We start from the raw sequence: 19,240 nt of genomic DNA, 5'->3' as shown, positions 1-19,240 counted from the left end.
GAGAGCAGTGAAAGATGAACAACTCTATGAATAAAAATGACTGAATTGTACATCTTTAAAGGCTGGATTTTATGGTATGTGATTATATCTCAATAAAGCTGGCATTTTTTAAAAAATGGAATTCCTAGAACTGAAAAGTACAAAAAGAAAAAGAAAAACTTCATTGGATGAGCTTGACAGCAAAGTGAAGAAGGCAGAGAAAAGATCAGTGAAGTTAAAGATGGATCAATAGAAATGATCTGATCTAGAGAACAGAAGACTAAAGGATGAAAATAATTAACACAGTCTCAGGAACTGGTGGGACCACATGGTCTAACATACATGTTAGAAAAAGAAGAGACCAGAAGTCAGGCAGAAAAACAACTGAAGAAAGAGTGAGTGAAATTATCCCAAAAGTTGATAAAATACAATTAATATCCATACTCAAGAAGGTCAACAAACTCAAGGAAGAAAAATACAAAGAAAATCACCCCTGGGCACATCATCAGTAGGCTGACTGCTGCACACCAAAAATAAAAATAAAATATTAATATCGAGAGCTACCAGATTAGGAAGGTATTACACATGGGTAAAATAAAAATCTGGATTAAGGCTGACTTATCAAAACCATGGAGACCGACAGAGAACACTTGGAGTCCTGAAAGGAAAAACTTGTCTGATGCAAGTATTCTTCCAAAAGGAAAGTGAAACAGACAGTTTTCCATAAAAACACAAGCTGAGAGGGACGTCTGGGTGGCTCAGTCAGCTAAGTGTCCGACTCTTGGTTTTGGCTCAGGCCATGATCTCAGGGTCGTGAGATTGAGCCCTGCGTCGGGCTCTGTGCTCAGTGGGGAGTCTCCTTGAGATTCTTTCTCTCCCTCTCTGTTTGCCCCTCCCCCTGCTCGCTCTCTCTCTCAGATAAATAAAATCTTAAAAAAAAAAAAAAAAAAACACAAGCTGAGAGTATTTGTCACCAGCAGAACTGCACTTCAACACCTGCTAAAGGAGGTTCTTCAGGCTGAAGGGAAATGGTACCAGATGGAAATTGGGGAGCTGTTCCTGAGGAAGGGTCTTGTGTCCCCCTCCTACAGAGGAGAGGAGAAATAGACTGGCAGCCCTCTGGTCTAAATGGATGATGAACTGTGGAGCTTTTTATATGCTATAAGCCACTACTTTTCAAATTAGAGGTTTACCCCAATGGCGGGTGATCTACAGGTTTGCAAACAGCGTTTTTAAAAACATAATAGGGTGGAGTGGCCCGAGATAGAACAGAACACAAACACCCCTTTTAAAAAAATCAGAAACAATAAATGTTCACGTGATGAATAATACTCTTTCCAAAAATCTATTAATGAAACTACAGCTCATTATGTTGGGCAACGTCTTATATAAATAGCACAAATATCACTGTGACATTCTTCTTAAAGTTTAATGTTGATGAACTAGAACTAGCCTCCTTCTATTAGACAATGAAACCCATGTAACTTGCTGTCTCTTTTCTGACCTGCCTGTCAGGAAGTTCAGATACATTTTTGTTCAACTGCAGTAGCTATTCTTAGTCCAGGTTTTGTGATATAATACTGTGCTCCCAATCCTTCATTATTTGGCATTTGTTCATTGAACTGTTATTATATCTGGGGTTTCCTCTTTTGTAAACTGTTTGAAGATTAATAAATAATAAGTAGAAATAGTTATTTGATACAGGCAAAAATAAAAACAGATTAAAAAGGGATTTGGGTGAAGAATAATTACCAAAATAGATAAAAACAGGGAACTTTTATTTTTATTTTATTTATTTGTATTTAAATGTTTTTCACAATGGAAGTATATTATTGCTTTTTCTAAGCTATTTTTCATCAGCTAATGATGTATATCAGGCATCAAGGACTGCTAGAAAGTATGGATTATCCCTATGTCAGTCAGAAGATACAAGGTATTAAAAAAGAAACAAGCTCAAAATGGAGTCATTTGCACAGGTCCAGGCATGCGTGTGGGCGTGAGCACACACGCACACGCGCGCACGCACACACACAGAAAATCAACAATTTCAACCTATCCCTGGAATGTGACCTTTTATCCTGGGGATGTAACCTTTGAAAGGTTTGTCTGAAATTTCCCCATCAACACTGGTGAGGTAGCAAACCGCATGATAAAAACGCTATCATTCCCTTTCCCCAAAAAAGATGGTTTCCAAAAAAAAAAAAAAAAAGATGGTTTCCAGGCCTGAAACACTCCTTTTTCTTCTGCTAGTAACTTCTTGCCCCAGCCTCCTTCCTATAAAAACCTTCCATTTTGTAGGACTCTTCAGAGCTCCCCTCTACTTGCTGGATGGGATGTTGCCCAATTCGTGTATCACTTAATACAACCAATTCGACCTTCAATTTCACTCGGATGAATTTTGCTTTTTAACAAAGGGTAGCGTGCCCTCTAACTTGTATTTGCATCAACAGAGGAAGGGAATAACGCCAGCTAATTGTGAGAACTGCAATCCCTCGGTAGTTTCAGCGCAGGCTAACCTAGGTGGAAGGTCGTCAGCCAGAGAGACTTAAAAGTTACCTCCTTGAAGTTTCTGGAGGAAATGCAGGGTTGTCAGTAGGAGTCCAGGAAAGATGTTTAGTACATTTTGAAAGAACTACAGTAGGGTCGTGCTAATGTCATTGGTGTGGTCTGAACAAGTAAAAGTTTGACCCCACCTCCTCCTTCCCATGACGAACAGCCGTGGATAAGGCTGCTAAAGTATTAAGACCGTCTTAGGGCACCAAGAGTCTAGAAGGTAAGGTCTTAACAGGCAGGGTGTTGTGCCCTACTAATCTTTGTAACTCCCACCCTGAGCATAGTATTTGGCAAACATTCCAGCTCACAGGTGTCCTCTGAGCTGATCTGAGCTGCACTTACAGGACATAATAGAGTGAGCCTGATTGGCTAGAGCCCATCAGGACAGTAAGCACATCTTCTTCCTCCTGTGGTCACTAGGTCAGTTTCCCATGCCTCTGTAAACCCCAAATGTGGAACTGAGGTAATCCGTGCTGGTTAAGACATGTGCCCAACGTAGATCACAATGGCACATTTCCTTACGAGTTTGGTGATGACAACCAGCCTCCTTGGGCTTGGTCCCACGAGATAAACTAACCATGATGATTCCAGATTGGAAATAGAGTTGACTCGAACAATGCAGGGTCAGGGGTGCCAATCCCCTCGTGCAGTTAAAAATCTGCATGTAACTTTTGACTCCCCCAAAACTTAACTGCTAATAGCCTACTGATCACTGGAAGCCTTACCAGTAACATAGACAGTTAATGAGCACATGTTTTGTATATGTATTATATACTGTATTCTTAGAACAAACCTAGAGAAAAGAAAATGCTAAGAAATCATAAGGAGAACATATACACTTCTGGTACTGTACTATAAAAACAAATCTGCATATTAGTGAGCCCACGCAGTTCAAAGCTGTGTCGTTCAAGGGTCAGCTGTAGCGTATAGATACGGCCCTGCCTGGACTGTGACCACCGCATTTCCCTAACAGCCTTGCAAAATCAGTATCCCCCTGAAAGCCCCAGTTCCCCCCACATTTCCCACCCCCACTTGCTGGTACCTACACTTCCTTCTAATGACTTCTTATGAACAGAGCAAAAGCCACAAGGTGAGGTGCTGGGGAAAACAAGTTTGAATTCCAACTTTATCCTTCTGTGATTATTCAGTGGTTAACACAATATAACTGGCATATTTCTGAACCTCTCTGAACTTCAGGCTCCTCTTCGATGAAATGGACTGAACATTAACAACAAAGTTGTTGTCAGGCAAAGCACCTAGCACAGTGTCTGGATAAAGTAGATGCTTGATGAATATTAGTCTACCTTTTCTCTGAATGCCAAGAACAGATGGCCTGAGCTACGAGACTCTGCGTGAGCTGGCTCACTCTTCCCACTCGCCCTCTTCATCTCTCTGCTCCAGGCACTTGGCTTCCGCACTATTTTTTGGACAGCTCAAGCACACTCCTGTCTCAGGGTCTTTCACCTATATATATTTGCCTTTGCAAGATCATTCTCCAGATATTTGCAAGGCTTGTTCTTTCATTTAGCACAATCTCTGTCCCAGCTCATCTCTGCAGAGAGGCTTTGCCTAACCACCTGATCACAAATAGAGACTGATTCTGTTTTGCAGCTAGAGGCAAGATCCTTATGTCTAATGGTCAAATTTCTATTCTCCATGTGCTCTAAGAACACCACCCATAGGGTGGGGCAAGTTTCTCTCAGCCAGCACAAAGAGTCACAGATGGGTGGATTTCCAGAAAATCAGGTCCTTATTTCATTAAATCAAAGACAAGCTTCACTTTAGGCCCTGTGCCTCATGTCCTCGAGCCTTGCCCTACCATGGATAATGGCAGAAAAGGTACACATAGTAACCAGACCAGTACCTGAGGCTGGTGTTTGGAACCCACCCCCTCCCCTCATACATCCACTTCCTCCGGCCAGCAAAGTGGCCCAGGTTCCCACATACAGCAACTCAGAGAGCATTACATGTTGCTGGAAAGGACCATCCTATTAGGTCTCTGCCTCCTAAAATGACAGGTGTGTGGCAAGACACAGTGAGAGGAGCAAATGTCTGTCAGGGTGACAGACAGCTAGATGGGCCAGGGCTCTGAGATCAGGTCCCAAGAACAAATCCAGGCAAGTAGAGGGACCCAGAATACCACAGTGCTCTAGGAGAGCCCCCACCTTGTCTAAGATCCTCCCTCCACCTGCCACTTGCCTTTGGGCTTAGATCTAACCTCGCTCAATGGGGCCTTCTGTCCTGGACCAGGGTCCACATGGCTCCCAGAGGTATCTCCAGGACTATGACTGACACCTACCTTCCAGGTCCTTTGATTCACTGTTTATGCCAATGGAGTGGGCACCTCCCAGCCTCAGGCCTCACTCAAGAACCGCCAGAAGAAAGACACTCAACATAATCCCTTTCCAGGCAAGTCAACCCAACCCTGCCCAAGTGCGTGTGTCTCTGCTCAGTATAACTTGAGAGATGCGGCAGGAGAATGTCCTCCACCCAGGAAGTCCACCTCCACTTGTTTTTCCTCTAAGAGAAGGGGCGCCTGTGTTTCCCTGCACCCTGAGGTGTAAATGCTCCTCTTGAAGGCAGGTTTGGGTTAGGATGGGAAGAGACTTCCTGAAATCCTGAGGACACTCCAGGGAGGCCAAAGTCAAAGTCGCTGGGGATGAATCCGAACCTCTGTCCTCAGCAGACTGCTTGTGAATTAAACCCCAGTTGCTTGCTTGCCTCAGATAAGCTAAACTAAACATCCAACGACTAGTAATGAGTTGAGGCCAAAACGCAGAGGTAAGAACGGGTAATGAATCACCAAAAAGCCGCTGCACCAATACTCTGCCTCTTGCCCTACCTTCTATCTCCTTGATAAATAAATAAATAAATAAATAAATAAATAAATAAATAAATAATAATAATAATAATAATAATAATAATAATGTGTGTGGGAAATTGCTCAAGCGTCCCTCAGCTCCCCGACCCCGGCGGAGTAGGACCAGCGCCCCGCGCCTCCTTCTCCAGGCTCACGTGGGGTCAGCCGCCCCAAAGGCGCGGAGTTAGGATGCCGGCTCCGTCACTCGCAGCCCCTCTCCCTCCTACGACACGCCGGACGCCCAGGACCAGAGGCCCCGGCAGGGGAGACTCACCGCGCAGCCCGAGGGCGGCCATGGTGCGGGCGCACAGGACACGAAACCCGGACTAGCCCGCGGCTGCGCCGGCGTCTGCTCGGGCTTATTCCGCGGCGGGGCTAATTCCAGGGCGCAGAGCGGCGCCCGGACGCGCCCGCCCCCCGCCCGCCGCCCGCTCCTCCCCCTCCCGGCGCCCCGCGCCGCCCGCCCGGCCGCCCGGGGTTCGAGCGGGGGGCTCCCGGCTGCGCCCCGGGCGCACCGGCGCTGCGAGTGGCGCGTGGGCCGGTAGCGCGCCGGCGGGCGGCTCGAGTCCGGGCGGCGCTGGGGTCAATGAGGCTGAGGGGCGAGCCGGGCAGAGCTGCCTCCTCACCTGGGTCGGGCGTGAACGTTCAGCCGGATTAGCTGGCGCACCGTCTGGCTGATGAGTTTCCAATCCCGCCCCGCTGCCCTGTCCGTCCTGGGCACTGCCGGCTCGGGGAGGGAGGCTGCCTCGCCCAGCTGCCGGCGCTCGCCCTCGCGCCCAGCCGTCCCCACCTCTCCCGAGAGTCCGAGGGGCGGGAGCGGGGGGCGGGGGGTCATAGGGCCCGAGAGATAGGAGACAGGAGGAGGGGCTGCGAGAGGCAGACGGGGGGCAGGTAGGTCTCACTGGGACTGTCCCTCTGAGAGGCTTGGGACTGGGTCCAGGAGGGAGCCTGGAAGCTCCATCCCAGAGAACAAGAGGACCCCCATCTCTCCCGCCTGGTTCAGGTGCCCTGCGATGAGCAGAGAAACGGAAGACCCTCTGAAGGGCCATTCTGGAGGAGGGAATCTACGACTCCAAGATGCAGGGACCCAAAAAAGTGAAGGGTATTATGTTAAGGTCAAGTATGCTACTTATTCTTCAGTGTGAAGAATCGTATCTCCTACACTGATAAGGTAGGCTGGTGGTGATTGCTCCCCACTTGCTAGAGGACAAAGGGGAGTAGACAGCACAGATGAGTCAGGGGCAACACAAAAGGAAAACCAAAGGTATTATGTCCCAATGCAGAGCTTTATTCCCGCCACGAGGAGTGATCAGGGCTAACGTTTATTCCGGACTTCCTCAGGTAGCCCTCTCAGAGCTTTACCACCGTGATGATTTGATTCTGACACATCCCTATGAGGCAGTTGCTGCTGGTGTGTCCATCTTACAGATGAGACTACCGTGTAAAAGGTCAAGCAACTCACCTCTAGGAGCTATGCCGGGATCCCCAAGCAGCCAGTGTGCTCAGAGTCCATGACCCAATGCTTTGCTATTCTGCTTTCTCTCCCAGACAATGCCCTTCTCCCCATTCACTCCCAGCAACTCTTCTCCATGTTTTTTCAAGGCCAAGAGCACTGGAAGCCTTTCCACCATGGTTCCTTAATCCATTCCCTTTCTTCTCTCCCTCCTGCACTTTCTTATCCCTTAGCCCCTGTATACTCTCTCCTTGAGACTCCCCCTAAAACTCTCCCCTGGGGGACTCTGTCTCACCTGGTCTGAGGGCAAGCAGGAAGAATCCCTGAGAGCAGAGACAGGCCCTGCCCTGTTAAAAGGGAAAGTGGCCGAGACACACCCCCACTGCCGCTTTCTCTGTTTGCAGCCTCCTTACCCTGCTCCCTGCCATTTTTTAAAAATCAAAACATACAGTTTTTCTGATTTGGCTTTTTTCTTGACAGTGAATTGTCCTATCAGTAAATCTGAGGAGAAATTCAAGCTATGGAGGCACAGGGGGTTGGAAAATTGACACCTTAGGCTGGAGAGGTAGCCTCCCTGCTGAGTTTCTCTATGGCCCATGCCTCCAGTAACACCTCATCCCCAGGTAGAGTGTTAGGCAATCAGTAAGAAGAGAGATAGGTAATTCCCTGCCCCTGGATCTGGTTTCCTACAGAGACCTCAGAGCCTACTCAAAGCTGGAGGCGAGGTGCTGGACGGACCGATGACAACCTGTGAATTATTGAGCAGTTATATAAAACTTCTATCCATTCTTCCTTTCCTCTGCTGACTAAGCTCCCCACCAAAGCTGCTCAACACAATCCATACCATTTGCCTGTAGTGTATCTCCCCTCCGGGTGATTCTCCACACTATCAGAAGTGGGTGAGTCCTAGAAATGCCATAGTCACTGGTTCCAGGGCCCCGTGAGGACCGAATCTGTAAGCAACAGGGATGGCGTGGCTCTCGTGGAGTGGCCTGGGAGTTCTTGCCTAGGTGTCAGGCACCTGGATTCTGAACCTGCCATCCAGCCACTGTGTGACCTTTGACAAGTCACTCGAGTTTTCTGAGCTGCTTTTATTCTCTGTAAAGGGGCGGTGGGGGGAGGGGAGAGTGGATTGGATGATGTCTAAATCCTTTCCAGCTCCACCATGCAGCACTTCCAGTGAGCAGCGTCTCTCCTGTGCTAAATGGATCTGGAATGAAAGTCAATTCTCCATCAAATTCTTGTTATAAACCCAGGGCATTCCCTTAATTCTCATGGGTATTCTCTCCCCAGCTAGAGTCTCCACTATCTGGCCAGCATATACATGTAAACTCTTCACATAAATTGTCCTCTCCACAGAAGGACAATCTGTTCTTGAGAGTGACATTACTGGTTAGTGATTTGGAGACTGGGTGAAGTTTGGTGTTATCTCTACCCTTCCACTAAAAGATGTCTGGAGTAAGCAGGGCCTGGGTATCCAGCATACAGCCCAAAAGAAACTCAGCTCTTTCCCTCCTCAGGATAAAGTCAATCCCTAATGCTCTGCCACTGAAAATAGAGACACTTATTCCCCCCACTTTGAGCCTTGATTTCCCCTCATTTTTATTCTTGTCACTTCTTATGTTATTAAAGAGCAATTTACAGTTACCCCCAGATTTCAGCCGTATTTTACCCTCTCACACCCATGAGTGAGACTAACGTTCCTATTCTCCAGATGAGGAAACTAAGTCTGAGAACCACTAATGGTCTTATTTGGGGCCACACAGCAGAACAAGGGTCATGTGTAGAACCCAGGCCTGCCTGCAAGTCTGGGGCTCATCCCCTATGGCCAAGCCTGTGCTGGATGGGCCCCTGTTCCTGTACTGGCCAGCACCCCTTTTCAAGTCCCGTCAGTCGTCAGCACCTCTTCTTCCCTCAAGGGCCACTGACAATACACGGGAACTTAGGGAGCCAAGGGCTCAGAGAAACCCTGGCATACCTGCTCAAACTCCTTCACCCCAAGGTCAGCCACACTGGCAATAACCATGTCTGTCTTGGCAGGATCCTGGCCCCAGGGCCCACCCCTCTGCCTGTTCAGAAGCCCCTGGATCCAGAGCTTGGAGAACCTAGTGTTCCTGAGCAAATCCCTTTGGGGATTTGGGCTGGGTTCTGAGGAGGCCTGCCCCCCACAATCCTCTCCCCACCCCATGGAGGCAGACACCACTTTTTCCCAGAGGTTGGCCATGCCTGCGGCTGGAGTGCTTCCAGATGGACCCTGTGCTTTCTCCCCCAGAACCAGGTTCGGAACTCGGGCCCAGCCTACCCCTGTCATCTCAGCCTAGTAGACACAGTGAACCATCAGCCTTTTGCAGGGGGAGAGATTGGCCTTTATTGTGGGCTCAGGAGCGCCCAAGAGCGGAGCACGAGGAGCGAGCAGCCGTGCTCTGGCAGGCCCGGTCTCGGGTGAGGCAGGTGACAGCAGGCATCCAGGGCAGCGGCCTCACTTGCTGCACTTCCTGGGGGAGCATTTGCACTGCATGGCGTTGAGGATCTCGTGGTGGACCAGGGAGCCGTTGGTGCAGCGCAGGGGCACCTGCATGGGCTCCGTGCGAGTGGGCGAGCAGCAGAAGCACTGGTCCTGCACATCCTCCGTGTCGATGGAGTACAAGGCTTTGCTGGCACATTTACCCTGTGACAGAATGGGGGGGGAGGGGCACGTTGTAATGCCGGAAGTTCCTGCTAGGCAATTTGCAAAGGGACATCTCAGGGAAGTCTGACATGCCCACTATCCTTATGGTCCTATTACACCCAAATCCCGCTAGCTGCGATTTCTATGCATGTTTGATCAGGAAACATAACCCCACCCTTCCCCCCGCAGGCCTCACTGAAGCCAGGGCCCCCTTACCTCGCAGTAATGAATGTCCACTTCCTCTTCCGACTTACAGTCTCCCACCTTGACATACCGCAGCCTGGCCGTGATATCCTTGCATTCCAGCTCCTCACCTACAGGACGGTGAGAGATGGGGCCAGGGGCCTGGCTGAGATTCGATAGAATGCTCTCCGGCCCATTTCCCTCACTTCACTGGAAAAAGGTCAGTTTCACAATAACCAAATCACCAAAGCCGGCTGCAAGGAGGGGAGTTAAGTTATCCTGGTTCACCTCAGAATCTCCTGGCCCTCCGATCCAGAGATATAGTTGCGGCTGGGTTTAACTCAATGGTACAATTTTAATGGCAGGAGGAGCCTAGATCCACTGTGCGTTGGTGTTGTAGATGGATGAGACTTGCTTTTATGTAATTGTAGACTCTAAAAACCATAATGACTGGAGCAATCTTCTTATGCTTATAACTATATCCGGAAGCTAATGGGCAATGAAGTAGTCAATAAATATAACTAATATCTATCTTTGCCTTTAGAAAAGAGGAAAAGCAAATGTCATGGCCACACAAGGGGCTAAGAGGATCTCTAGGACTCCCTTATGGAGTCCTCCCTTTGGGAATAGCTGTCTCCGGTCCCTGGCATGGCAAGGATTAGTGGCATTCAGATCTGAACCTCTACTAGGCCCACCGATAATTCTAAGATTTAATGCCAACTCACCATTCCCCATCTGAACACTGAGACTCTTCCATTCTTGAATGGCTCCCAAACTAAATCAACCCTAACTACATATTAGCCTGCCTCCCAACTTCCAAATAACTTCATTTTACAGTGAAAGCCTGCCAACCACATTAAAAGAATGAATAAGGAAAACATATTTAGGCCAACATGCTATATTCTTTCACTGTAGATTTAAATCCCTGAGCCTGGCTTCCTCTCCTTAAGAAGGGTCTCCACTCTCCTGAAAATATTGACCAACACAGGCCCCTTGCTGCCTCCCTGCTAGTTTTGCAGATAACTCTTTCTTGGCCAAATTCCATGTGCAAAGTGTACCCAGAGGGAATTCATTCTCCCTGATGGTTTCCAGACTTCAACATTCTGAAATTTATGCAGATAGGAATCACAGAAAGAGTAGCTTTCGGAGCGTGTTTCCTTGATCTGCAACCTGCTTACAGCAATTGCAGGGACTTGTCAGAGTTAGTCATCAGGGAGAGAATGAATGATTCATGCTTTCACTCTTCCTTTCTTTACCCAATACCGAACATGGGCCCAAGACCCCCAAATAAAACAAAAAACACAAAGCACTAAACCAAAACCAAAAAATATTAGCCCAGGCAAGTGATTCTATATTCAGAGACCACGACACTAACACTAGGATTCAGAAAGTTACTGGTGCTCGTGAACACAGGAATATGTGGTGAGATTGCTCTCTGATGGGCAGCCTTGTAGACTCTGGCCCCAAAGTTGCTGCTAAGAGCTACAAGGACCCACTGGCAGAACATAACTGCAAGGCCATGAGGGGCCGAGAGTGAAGAAGGGGAGGTTAATCAATGTAGACTGGTCTTACGAACTCTTGAGAAGACTCTGTGCTCTCTGCCCCTGCAGGTCTCACAGCCCACAGGGGGAGCTGATGTTAGCCAGCTGGTGGCTTCTCTTTCTCTGGGAGGTGGCTGTCTGACTCTCAAAGAATACATTTGTCTTGAGTGTCTGCTCTGTCAAGATTATGGACCAAGGGTGCCTTTCTTCAAGGAGCTCTGGTTGGAAAAAGAAGATATTGTCTCAGGATGGGACTGTGAGCCACCCCTGTCTCTAGGAGGGAAAAGGCAGGTAGGAGGATAGAAATAGGAGTTTTGGAAAAAGGGAAGAAACTGCTTCACAGGGATTTGAGTGGCAATTTGAGGAGGGGGCACTCTAAGAACATTCAGGGAGGGTGGAGGTTCCCTGCAGAACTAAACCTAGTGATTCGTCAATGGTTAAGAACTATCTTTCCAGAACAAGCTTCCTCCAAAGAAAACAGTCCCTGGACTTGGTCTGACAGATTTCAAGGACAAGCTATTGGTAATATACTTACATGTGTCACAGCAGGTGCCTGGAATTTTCATGATTTTCCCCTAAGAAAATAGCAAAGTCCCAGATTAGGCACAACTAGGACATAGCAGACAACTTCTGGGTCATTCCAGGCCAATTCTTGGCTCTGGACTCACAGCCCAGAGCTTCAGTCCCCAGACATAAACTCTGCATTACTATCACAACTGGGAACAGACTGACCATCCTACCTGACCAGGCTGGATTCAATTCTGATTATTCTAGATTCTCTCCCAGTTGCATGACCAGGACCATATTCTCAGGAGAGACTAGAAATCATTTGATCTCTCACCCTCCCATTCAAGGATCACAGATTCAGTCTCCCCCAAGGGAAAGGTATCTATTGAAAGCACCATATAGTGCATAGAGTTTTGTCTCTCCAACAGGCTTTGATTTTGAAACTTCATTGGTTTTTAAACTAGGTCTGGGGTCTCCCTTGGACACTGGGACATCATGTCAGAGAAGACCATGCTGTTCAGAGGACTCTGTTCTTAGAGTCAAAGATGGAGTGGTCAAGAGAATAGTAGGGCCTGAGCTGCAACTACTCACTCCCTCGGCCAGACACTTGTGTTCATCAAAGGGTGGGCAGCCTGTGACCCTCTTCTCCCAGATGTACTCTCCTCTCTCATTGACCTTGCAGATGTGGCTATCACAGCCATCCTGGAGCATCTCATCATGCTGAAAACAAAGAGGGGAAATGGGTAGAGCAAATCTGAAGACAGTATTTGATCTGCAAAGACACTTCAAACCATGACCTTGACTCCTTGAAGTTGTTGAAACAATTTGGAGGACTATGGAGCAAGACTGAGACAGTACCTACAGTCTCCACACCCAGAGCACACAATAGAAGTGGAGTCCCAGCTTAGTTACTGTGAATAGGGCTGCATAAATGCAAAGAATCCCTCCAAACTCTTCTGACTACCTAGAAGCTTAAAAAATTAAGACATAGTGAGGGTAAACTAGCAAAGCAATAACTGAACCGGAGATGAACCAGGGCACCACCACCCTAACAACCAATTTTCACTCTCATAGATCAGACTTACTGTCGTCACCTGATTGACTATCCAGTCTTATAGACAATCAAGGCTGGAAGAAATCTTAATGATCAACCAACTCCAAATCATGGCCCTTATGCTAACTACGCTCTGGTCAAGAAGAGTGAAAAAATTACTAAATCAAAGAGAAAATTTTGTACCTTCTATAGGTTATCCATCTTTTCTCTGTAAAATCAGAAATAGGTGTGAAGCTAATATTGACCCAAACTTAGTCCCTCTTTCTTGAAGAAGAAATGCCAAAATAGGAAACCAGGTGGTGACATGAGTTCAACTTCCTCCCACCTTCAGTGTCATGATCTGTCCTCCTCTTAGCTGAATGGTGCAAGCCGTAGGCAGACACTTCCCACAGCATTCACCTTGGTTCTTCTCTTCCTTGTAACCCTGTATCCAGGAGAAAAATCAGCTTTGGTTAACCCCCCAGGATACCCTGATCATAAGTAGGCTTACCTTTCTAGTTTCTGATCTCTCCCATCCAGCAAGTTTTACCCAAAGCTCAGAAATTTAACATTCAACTCTTGTTTAACCTTTGTCAGTTCTCAGTCCCCTAGATGGCATTCCTTCCCTCCACATACATACATCTTGTTCATGTTCTAGCAGCCAGACCTATTAAATTAGACCTCTCCCTTGAGTTCCAGACTTACAAATTCAATGGTTTGTTTGACAACTGTTTATCCTCTTATCTTCTCAAGACTTATATACAAAATACAACTTGATTTTTGTCCCAAATTTCATTCTTCTCCTGTCCTACCTTACCTTGGTAAATGGCTTCATTACTCAGTTGCTCAAAACCAGAAATCTGGGAGTCATCCTTGACTTCTTTCTTTTTTCTCATTCCCCCACCCCATCACCAAATCTTGCCAAAAATGCCTAACTCAACCTCTGCTTGTCATGACTAACGTCCTCTGTCATCACCTAGTCCAAGCAATCATCATATACCACTAGACTCTAGTAACAGTCTTTATTTGTCCTTCTACCTGCATTCTTGCCCCTATACTGTAGGTCTCCACACATCTGCTAGAAGTATTTTCTTATAAGTCTAGTCATGTCACCCTCTTGATTAAAAATAATCCATGGAGTTCTGGTTCTAGTAATGGCAGAGTAGCTTATATTGGGCTGATCTCCTATAGACAACGATTATAAATTCTTGACAAAATATTTTTAAAAATTGTTGAAAGTCACTGGATGGCAAAAATAACATCTTGTGAATTTACTTCCCATGTAGAAGTAAGCTATGTGACAACAATAGCACAAAGTATAGGGGGGAAAGTACATCATACATGAAGTGTGTATTATCAAACCAAGGTAGACTATGATAAGTTAAGGATGCATATTGTAATCTCTGGAGTAACTGCTATTATCTCTGGCAAAATATTTTCTATCTTCCCTTGTGATTTCTTCTTTGACTCATGGATTATTTTAACGTATTTTATTTAATTTCCAAATGGTGTGGCATGTTTCTAAATACCTTCTCATTACTAATTTCAATCTAATTGTGAATGTACTCTAAATGATTTCAAAATTTGCACATATATTGACGTTTTAATGGTCCAGAATTTGGTCCAGATAGGTGAAAATTTCATGTGCATTTGAGAAGAATGTGTGCTCTGCATTTGGGGACTATAGTAGTCTATTATTTTCAATTAGGTCAAGTTGGTGGATACAGTTTTCCAAATCTTCTACATCTTTACTGATTTTTTTCCTACTTATTCTATCAATTACTAAGGAAAAAAACATTAGAATTATGAAATAAGGTTGTGGATAAGCCTATTTCTAGTTATCTCAATGTGTGCTTCATATATTAGAAACTCTGCTACCAGATGCATACACATTTAAGATTTGTGTGTCTTCATGATGAATCTACTCTTTTATAATTATGAAATAACCTTCTTTATTTTTGGTAACGTTCCTCATTTTACAGTCCATTTTATGTGGTATTAATATATCCATTGCAGCTTTCTTATTCTTAGCATTGACTGGCATATCTTTTTTCATCCTTTTATTTTCAATCTCTCCATCTCTCTAAATTGAAAACAAATCTTGAGGCACCTGGCTGACACAATCAGTGGAGTGTGCGACTCTTGATCTGGGGGTCATGAGTTCAAGCCCCACATTAGGCGTAGAGCTTACTTTAAAAAATAGTAACAATAAACAAAATTGAAAGCACACCTCTTGTAAACAGCATACTAATTGGGTCTTGCTTTTTTATCGAAGCCTGACAATCTCCATTTTTTATTGGGATTTTGTTTTGCCCATTTTCATTTAATGTAATTATTGATATGGTTGGGTTTAAATCTCCCATTTTGCTATTCATTTTATTTGTTGTCTTCTCTGTTATCTGTTCTATTGTTAATGATTTTCTATATTCTTTTGGTTTAATCAAGTTGTTTGTTTAGAATTTTATTTTCTCTCCCCTATTGTGGGCCTTTTAACTGCATTTCTTCATATTACTATTTTAGTGGTTACACAGACTTATCCATTTATCATTTGTCATCAAACTATGTACTTAATATCTGTGCATTTTATTGTAGGTAAACTATCCTGATTTTTAAAAATTATTAATTTTACAAAAATTTTAAAAATAAGACTTTCTAAGGCTTCCCATTGCATTCAGAATAAAATCCAATCTTCTTAGCATGTTCTACAAGGCCCTGTATGGTTCCTTCCTTCCTAATTTTATGACCTTTTCTTCTACAACCATTCTCTTGCTTTTGACAATCTACCCCTTTGCATCTTCTAGGACCATGAATATGCCAACCTCCTCACCTGAGAGACTTTGTGTATGTTATCCCTCTACCTGGAATGCTCTTCCCCATGCTTTGTATAACTAGCTCTTTCTCACCCTTCAATAATCATTTCAAATATCATTACTCAGAAAGGTCTTGTAAGATACAACACACATACACACAAAGATACTCTTCATAACACTTAACACAATCTGAAATTTTCATTTGTTCTCCCTGAGAGGCATGTAAATTCCAAACTAGTCTATGCTGTTGTCATTGTATCCCAGCACCTGGCTCTAAGTAGGCCTCCTGCACTCACTGAGATTAGTTGAGCTAGGAACTCCTTGACAGTGGCTTTAAGTGACGTTCTTCATTTATATCTGAGCTGGAAAAAGCAGCAGCTTCCAGACAACAGGATTTCACTATCTTGCAAAAATGTCCCCAAATTTGGGAGACAACATAGGGCAACCAACTCTTTATCTTGCAAAGTAAGAGGATTTTCAACAATGTTAATAAAACAAAAACCAAAAAGCTACCAACAGCTGCTTCATCACTGCATCAAAATTAAAGCTCTTTTAATGCTACCCAACACTCCAAAAAAGAAGGGGGGGGATATAATCTCACAACATTTTTAAAGAATAAATTGAATTATATGAGAAGCCAATTACAATGTCATTCTTTTTCTTGTTTTGCCACATTTAGTAATAACCACTTGGAGATCCATTCATTCAGGTCCTGAGGTTTTCCTAACATGAAGGTCTAGCCAGTCAGTCTGGAGCCCTCAGACAGAAAATGTGGGCCTCTCTGCATTGCTCCCTTGTTCATTGCACTTGGGCTGAATGCTTCTAATCAGCAAGCAAGGTTAGGAGTCAGTAAGCTTGCACAGAATGAATTTAAACAATTTGCTACTCATAAACCAAGCTTCTGAACTCAATGTGTCGTCAGGGAGTAGGTTGTGCAGAAAGCCAGTGAGTGCGGAGTCAGCACAGAATTAGGGCTCCTGGGTCCAGGCCACACGCTCCAAACTGGGAAGGACACTGCTGGAGTTTAAGGCATCAGGTCATCTTTCACCGGTGAGCTTTAAACTGTATTTTCAAGAATGTACAATTCCTGGAAGGTGTAGGACTGAGGTAAAGAGGACAGGAAGAAAGGAATGGAATAAACAGTATGAGTTAGTGTGGGTGATTACAGTCAGAAGGAGGAGATTAAACAGGGTTTACATTGGGCAGGATTTTGTGGGAGTGTGGATTTGGGTGTTCTTCTTTTCAGCGAGTGTTAGAAGAAGACACCAGGAAACAGCCTCTGCTCAGCAGGCCCAAGGAGAGGAAAATGGACAAAATCTTTACAGGAGAAGTGAGTGGGCAGGGGACAAAGGGAGGAGGGGGCCACTAAGTGAAGGGACAGGGCGGTGGAGACAAAACCTTCACATCAGAGAGGAGAGGACACAATTAAGCCAAGAATAGGGAAAGGCAGAGGGTGTTTTGGAAAGAGAAAGAGCAGGAAGAAAAAGAGGGTGGAAGGTAACAGAGCGGCAATGCTTTTGGAGTTGGGAACAAGGTAGGAGGGGGGAGGGGACCTACTTGCAGGAGTAAACAAAGAAAACATTCCCTCAGCAGGTCCCCTGCCCTAGAAGGCCAGAATGCAGCTGCACCACGTAACAGGGCTTCTCTGAGCCTGCGGGGCTTACGGCCACTCCCGGCAGCGCTCTGGGCTCCATAGGCAGACATACGCACACACACGCACACACGCACACATGGAGTACGGCACTGCTGAATGGGCTTTCCCCCGAACATCCAGTCAGGAGCAGGCACCTGCCCCTGACCAGTCATGCCGCGAACACTGCCCTGTCTGTGTCTCATAGCCCTTCCCGTAAATTGCATTAGCTGCTCAAAGCCTTCCAGTCTTGCCTCCCCCTGCTGTCCTCTTCTAACTCTTACTTCTATCTGCCAGTCTGGTCCCCATTCCCCTTCCCGGAAGGTCCTCTATATTCAACTCCCTGCTCAAGGTCAGCTCATGGTCATGTCCCTGCAGGTGCCTTCTCAGCATTCCATGTCAGGGGACCTCTCTTCCTCATGCTTTCCTTGTGAGTTCACCGGTCAAGCTTCATGTGTACTACCCACCAGCACAAACCACCTTCTACAGGTCTCCTTTTAGGTATAAGCACAGTCTCCCCTGGGAGGAAATGAAGGACTCACATGGTGACATTAACACTTTAGTCTGATGTAGGGCGTTCAAGCAGACCTACCTAAACTTAATTCACCACAGCTCCTCACCTGCAGGAGACCTCTCTGACCTTCACAGCAGAAGACAGTGGCAAGACCAGTTAAGGATGCTGAACTAGAATGGGGACAATTGCAGTTTTCAGGAAAAGTTGAGAGATAACATTGAAGGAGGATGGATCTAGCAGTTCTCAAGAGGGAGGAAGTGGGGACACTGCCATGGAGGATATCACAATTTTGGAGGAAAGGAGGAAGAGTTAAAAAAAAGGGCCATGGATTTAAAACTACTGAAACCTAGATCTAGACTGAATTGATTCAAAAGCTGGATTTCTATGGACACACAGGAGCTTGTTGTGGCACCTTCTGGCCACTAGAGGGCGCTGTTAGAGAGTTAGCAGCTTGCCCTCTAGAAAGCGCTCCTTGGAGATGCTGTTGGTAGGGACTTCTTGCTGCACTGATTGTATTTCAGTGGACATCCAAGGTGAAAGAGATGCCACAAACTCCACACAGCATTATTTCATTCCCTATTCAAGCTGACATGTATTCTAGGGAAGCTGTTACATGCACATACACGACCCAAAATCCTAGAGCAGCAACTGTGATTTAAAAAAAAAAAAAAAAAAGCATGTACTTAGTTGGCTTTGTTCTAATTGAGGCAGGAATGTTCTCTTTGAATCATTCTTTCAGAAATAGCTGTGTCTCCTATAGACCCATTCACTCCACAGATATTTTACTAAGCCCCTACTTTGAGCATGACTCTGTGCCAAGTGCCATGATGAACACAGATGTAGAACGCTCCATATAAAGGACCTGCTCAAGCGTTCTTCATCCCTATCCTCCTGAAGTCCCCTTCCGCTCTGGCTGGCTCTGCTCCTACTCATATGAAGGATTCCTCCCAGACGCTGCCCCAGAGCCTGCCTGCTCCCTGGCAAAGTTGAGGGGGAAAGCCCTCCATTTGCACGGTCTGAAAGAGCTATTACTGTATTCTGTGCTTCTGGCTCACAAGAACTCATTTGTCCAATTGTGTTTTCGAAAAAGCAGAAGCCCCAACACAGAAGAAGGCTCTGTGAGGTGGGGCTGAGTCATAATTAAAGCACTGAAATGCCGGTTTTTATCTACCCAACTAGAAATGATGATTCCACTTCTCAGAATCCACCCTCAGAGTGAGCATAGTCATTATGACCTGGCAGAAACAGGGTGAAAGATTTTAAACCACTTCAGTGCCCAAGAATGAAAGTATAGGTTGGGGTACACCCATTCCAAGGAATATTGTATAGAATTTTACACATAGTAAGTGTCTGATAAATATTTGTTAACAAATTAATTTTTAATGTTTTCAAAGAATGGTAGTAATGCTTCTTAAAATGTTGTGTGAAGGGGGGGGGGCGGAGCAAGATGGCGGAGGAGTAGGAGACCTGGATTTCGTCTCCTCTCAGGAATTCAGCTGGATAGGGATC

General features: G+C 45.7%; 2 protein-coding genes across 2 annotated transcripts in view; both read right to left on the bottom strand.

The window, feature by feature from the left end:
* ANO2 (anoctamin 2) overlaps window positions 1-5,782 on the bottom strand; it is a 363,940-nt gene extending 358,158 nt beyond the window's left edge. The window contains exon 1 of the mRNA XM_054507219.2: window positions 5,667-5,782. Within this exon, the coding sequence (XP_054363194.1) occupies window positions 5,667-5,688 (22 nt within the window). The 5' untranslated portion in view covers window positions 5,689-5,782. The remainder of the gene's footprint in view (window positions 1-5,666) is intronic.
* Window positions 5,783-9,188: 3,406 nt separating this feature from the next.
* VWF (von Willebrand factor) overlaps window positions 9,189-19,240 on the bottom strand; it is a 141,943-nt gene continuing 131,891 nt past the window's right edge. Inside the window, exons 48-52 of the mRNA XM_064591672.1 lie at window positions 13,124-13,222; window positions 12,336-12,464; window positions 11,773-11,812; window positions 9,730-9,827; window positions 9,189-9,513 (exon numbers count right to left, since the gene is read on the bottom strand). Of these exons, the coding sequence (XP_064447742.1) occupies window positions 9,325-9,513; window positions 9,730-9,827; window positions 11,773-11,812; window positions 12,336-12,464; window positions 13,124-13,222 (555 nt within the window). The 3' untranslated portion in view covers window positions 9,189-9,324. The remainder of the gene's footprint in view (window positions 9,514-9,729; window positions 9,828-11,772; window positions 11,813-12,335; window positions 12,465-13,123; window positions 13,223-19,240) is intronic.

Source organism: Mirounga angustirostris, unplaced genomic scaffold, assembly GCF_029215605.1.
Source record: "Mirounga angustirostris isolate CCGP_5_RB_7025 unplaced genomic scaffold, mMirAng1.0.hap1 SCAF_5, whole genome shotgun sequence".
Classification (NCBI taxonomy): Eukaryota; Metazoa; Chordata; class Mammalia; order Carnivora; family Phocidae; genus Mirounga; species Mirounga angustirostris.
Note: the sequence above shows the minus strand (reverse complement) of the source record. Positions and strands in the feature narration are given on the sequence as shown.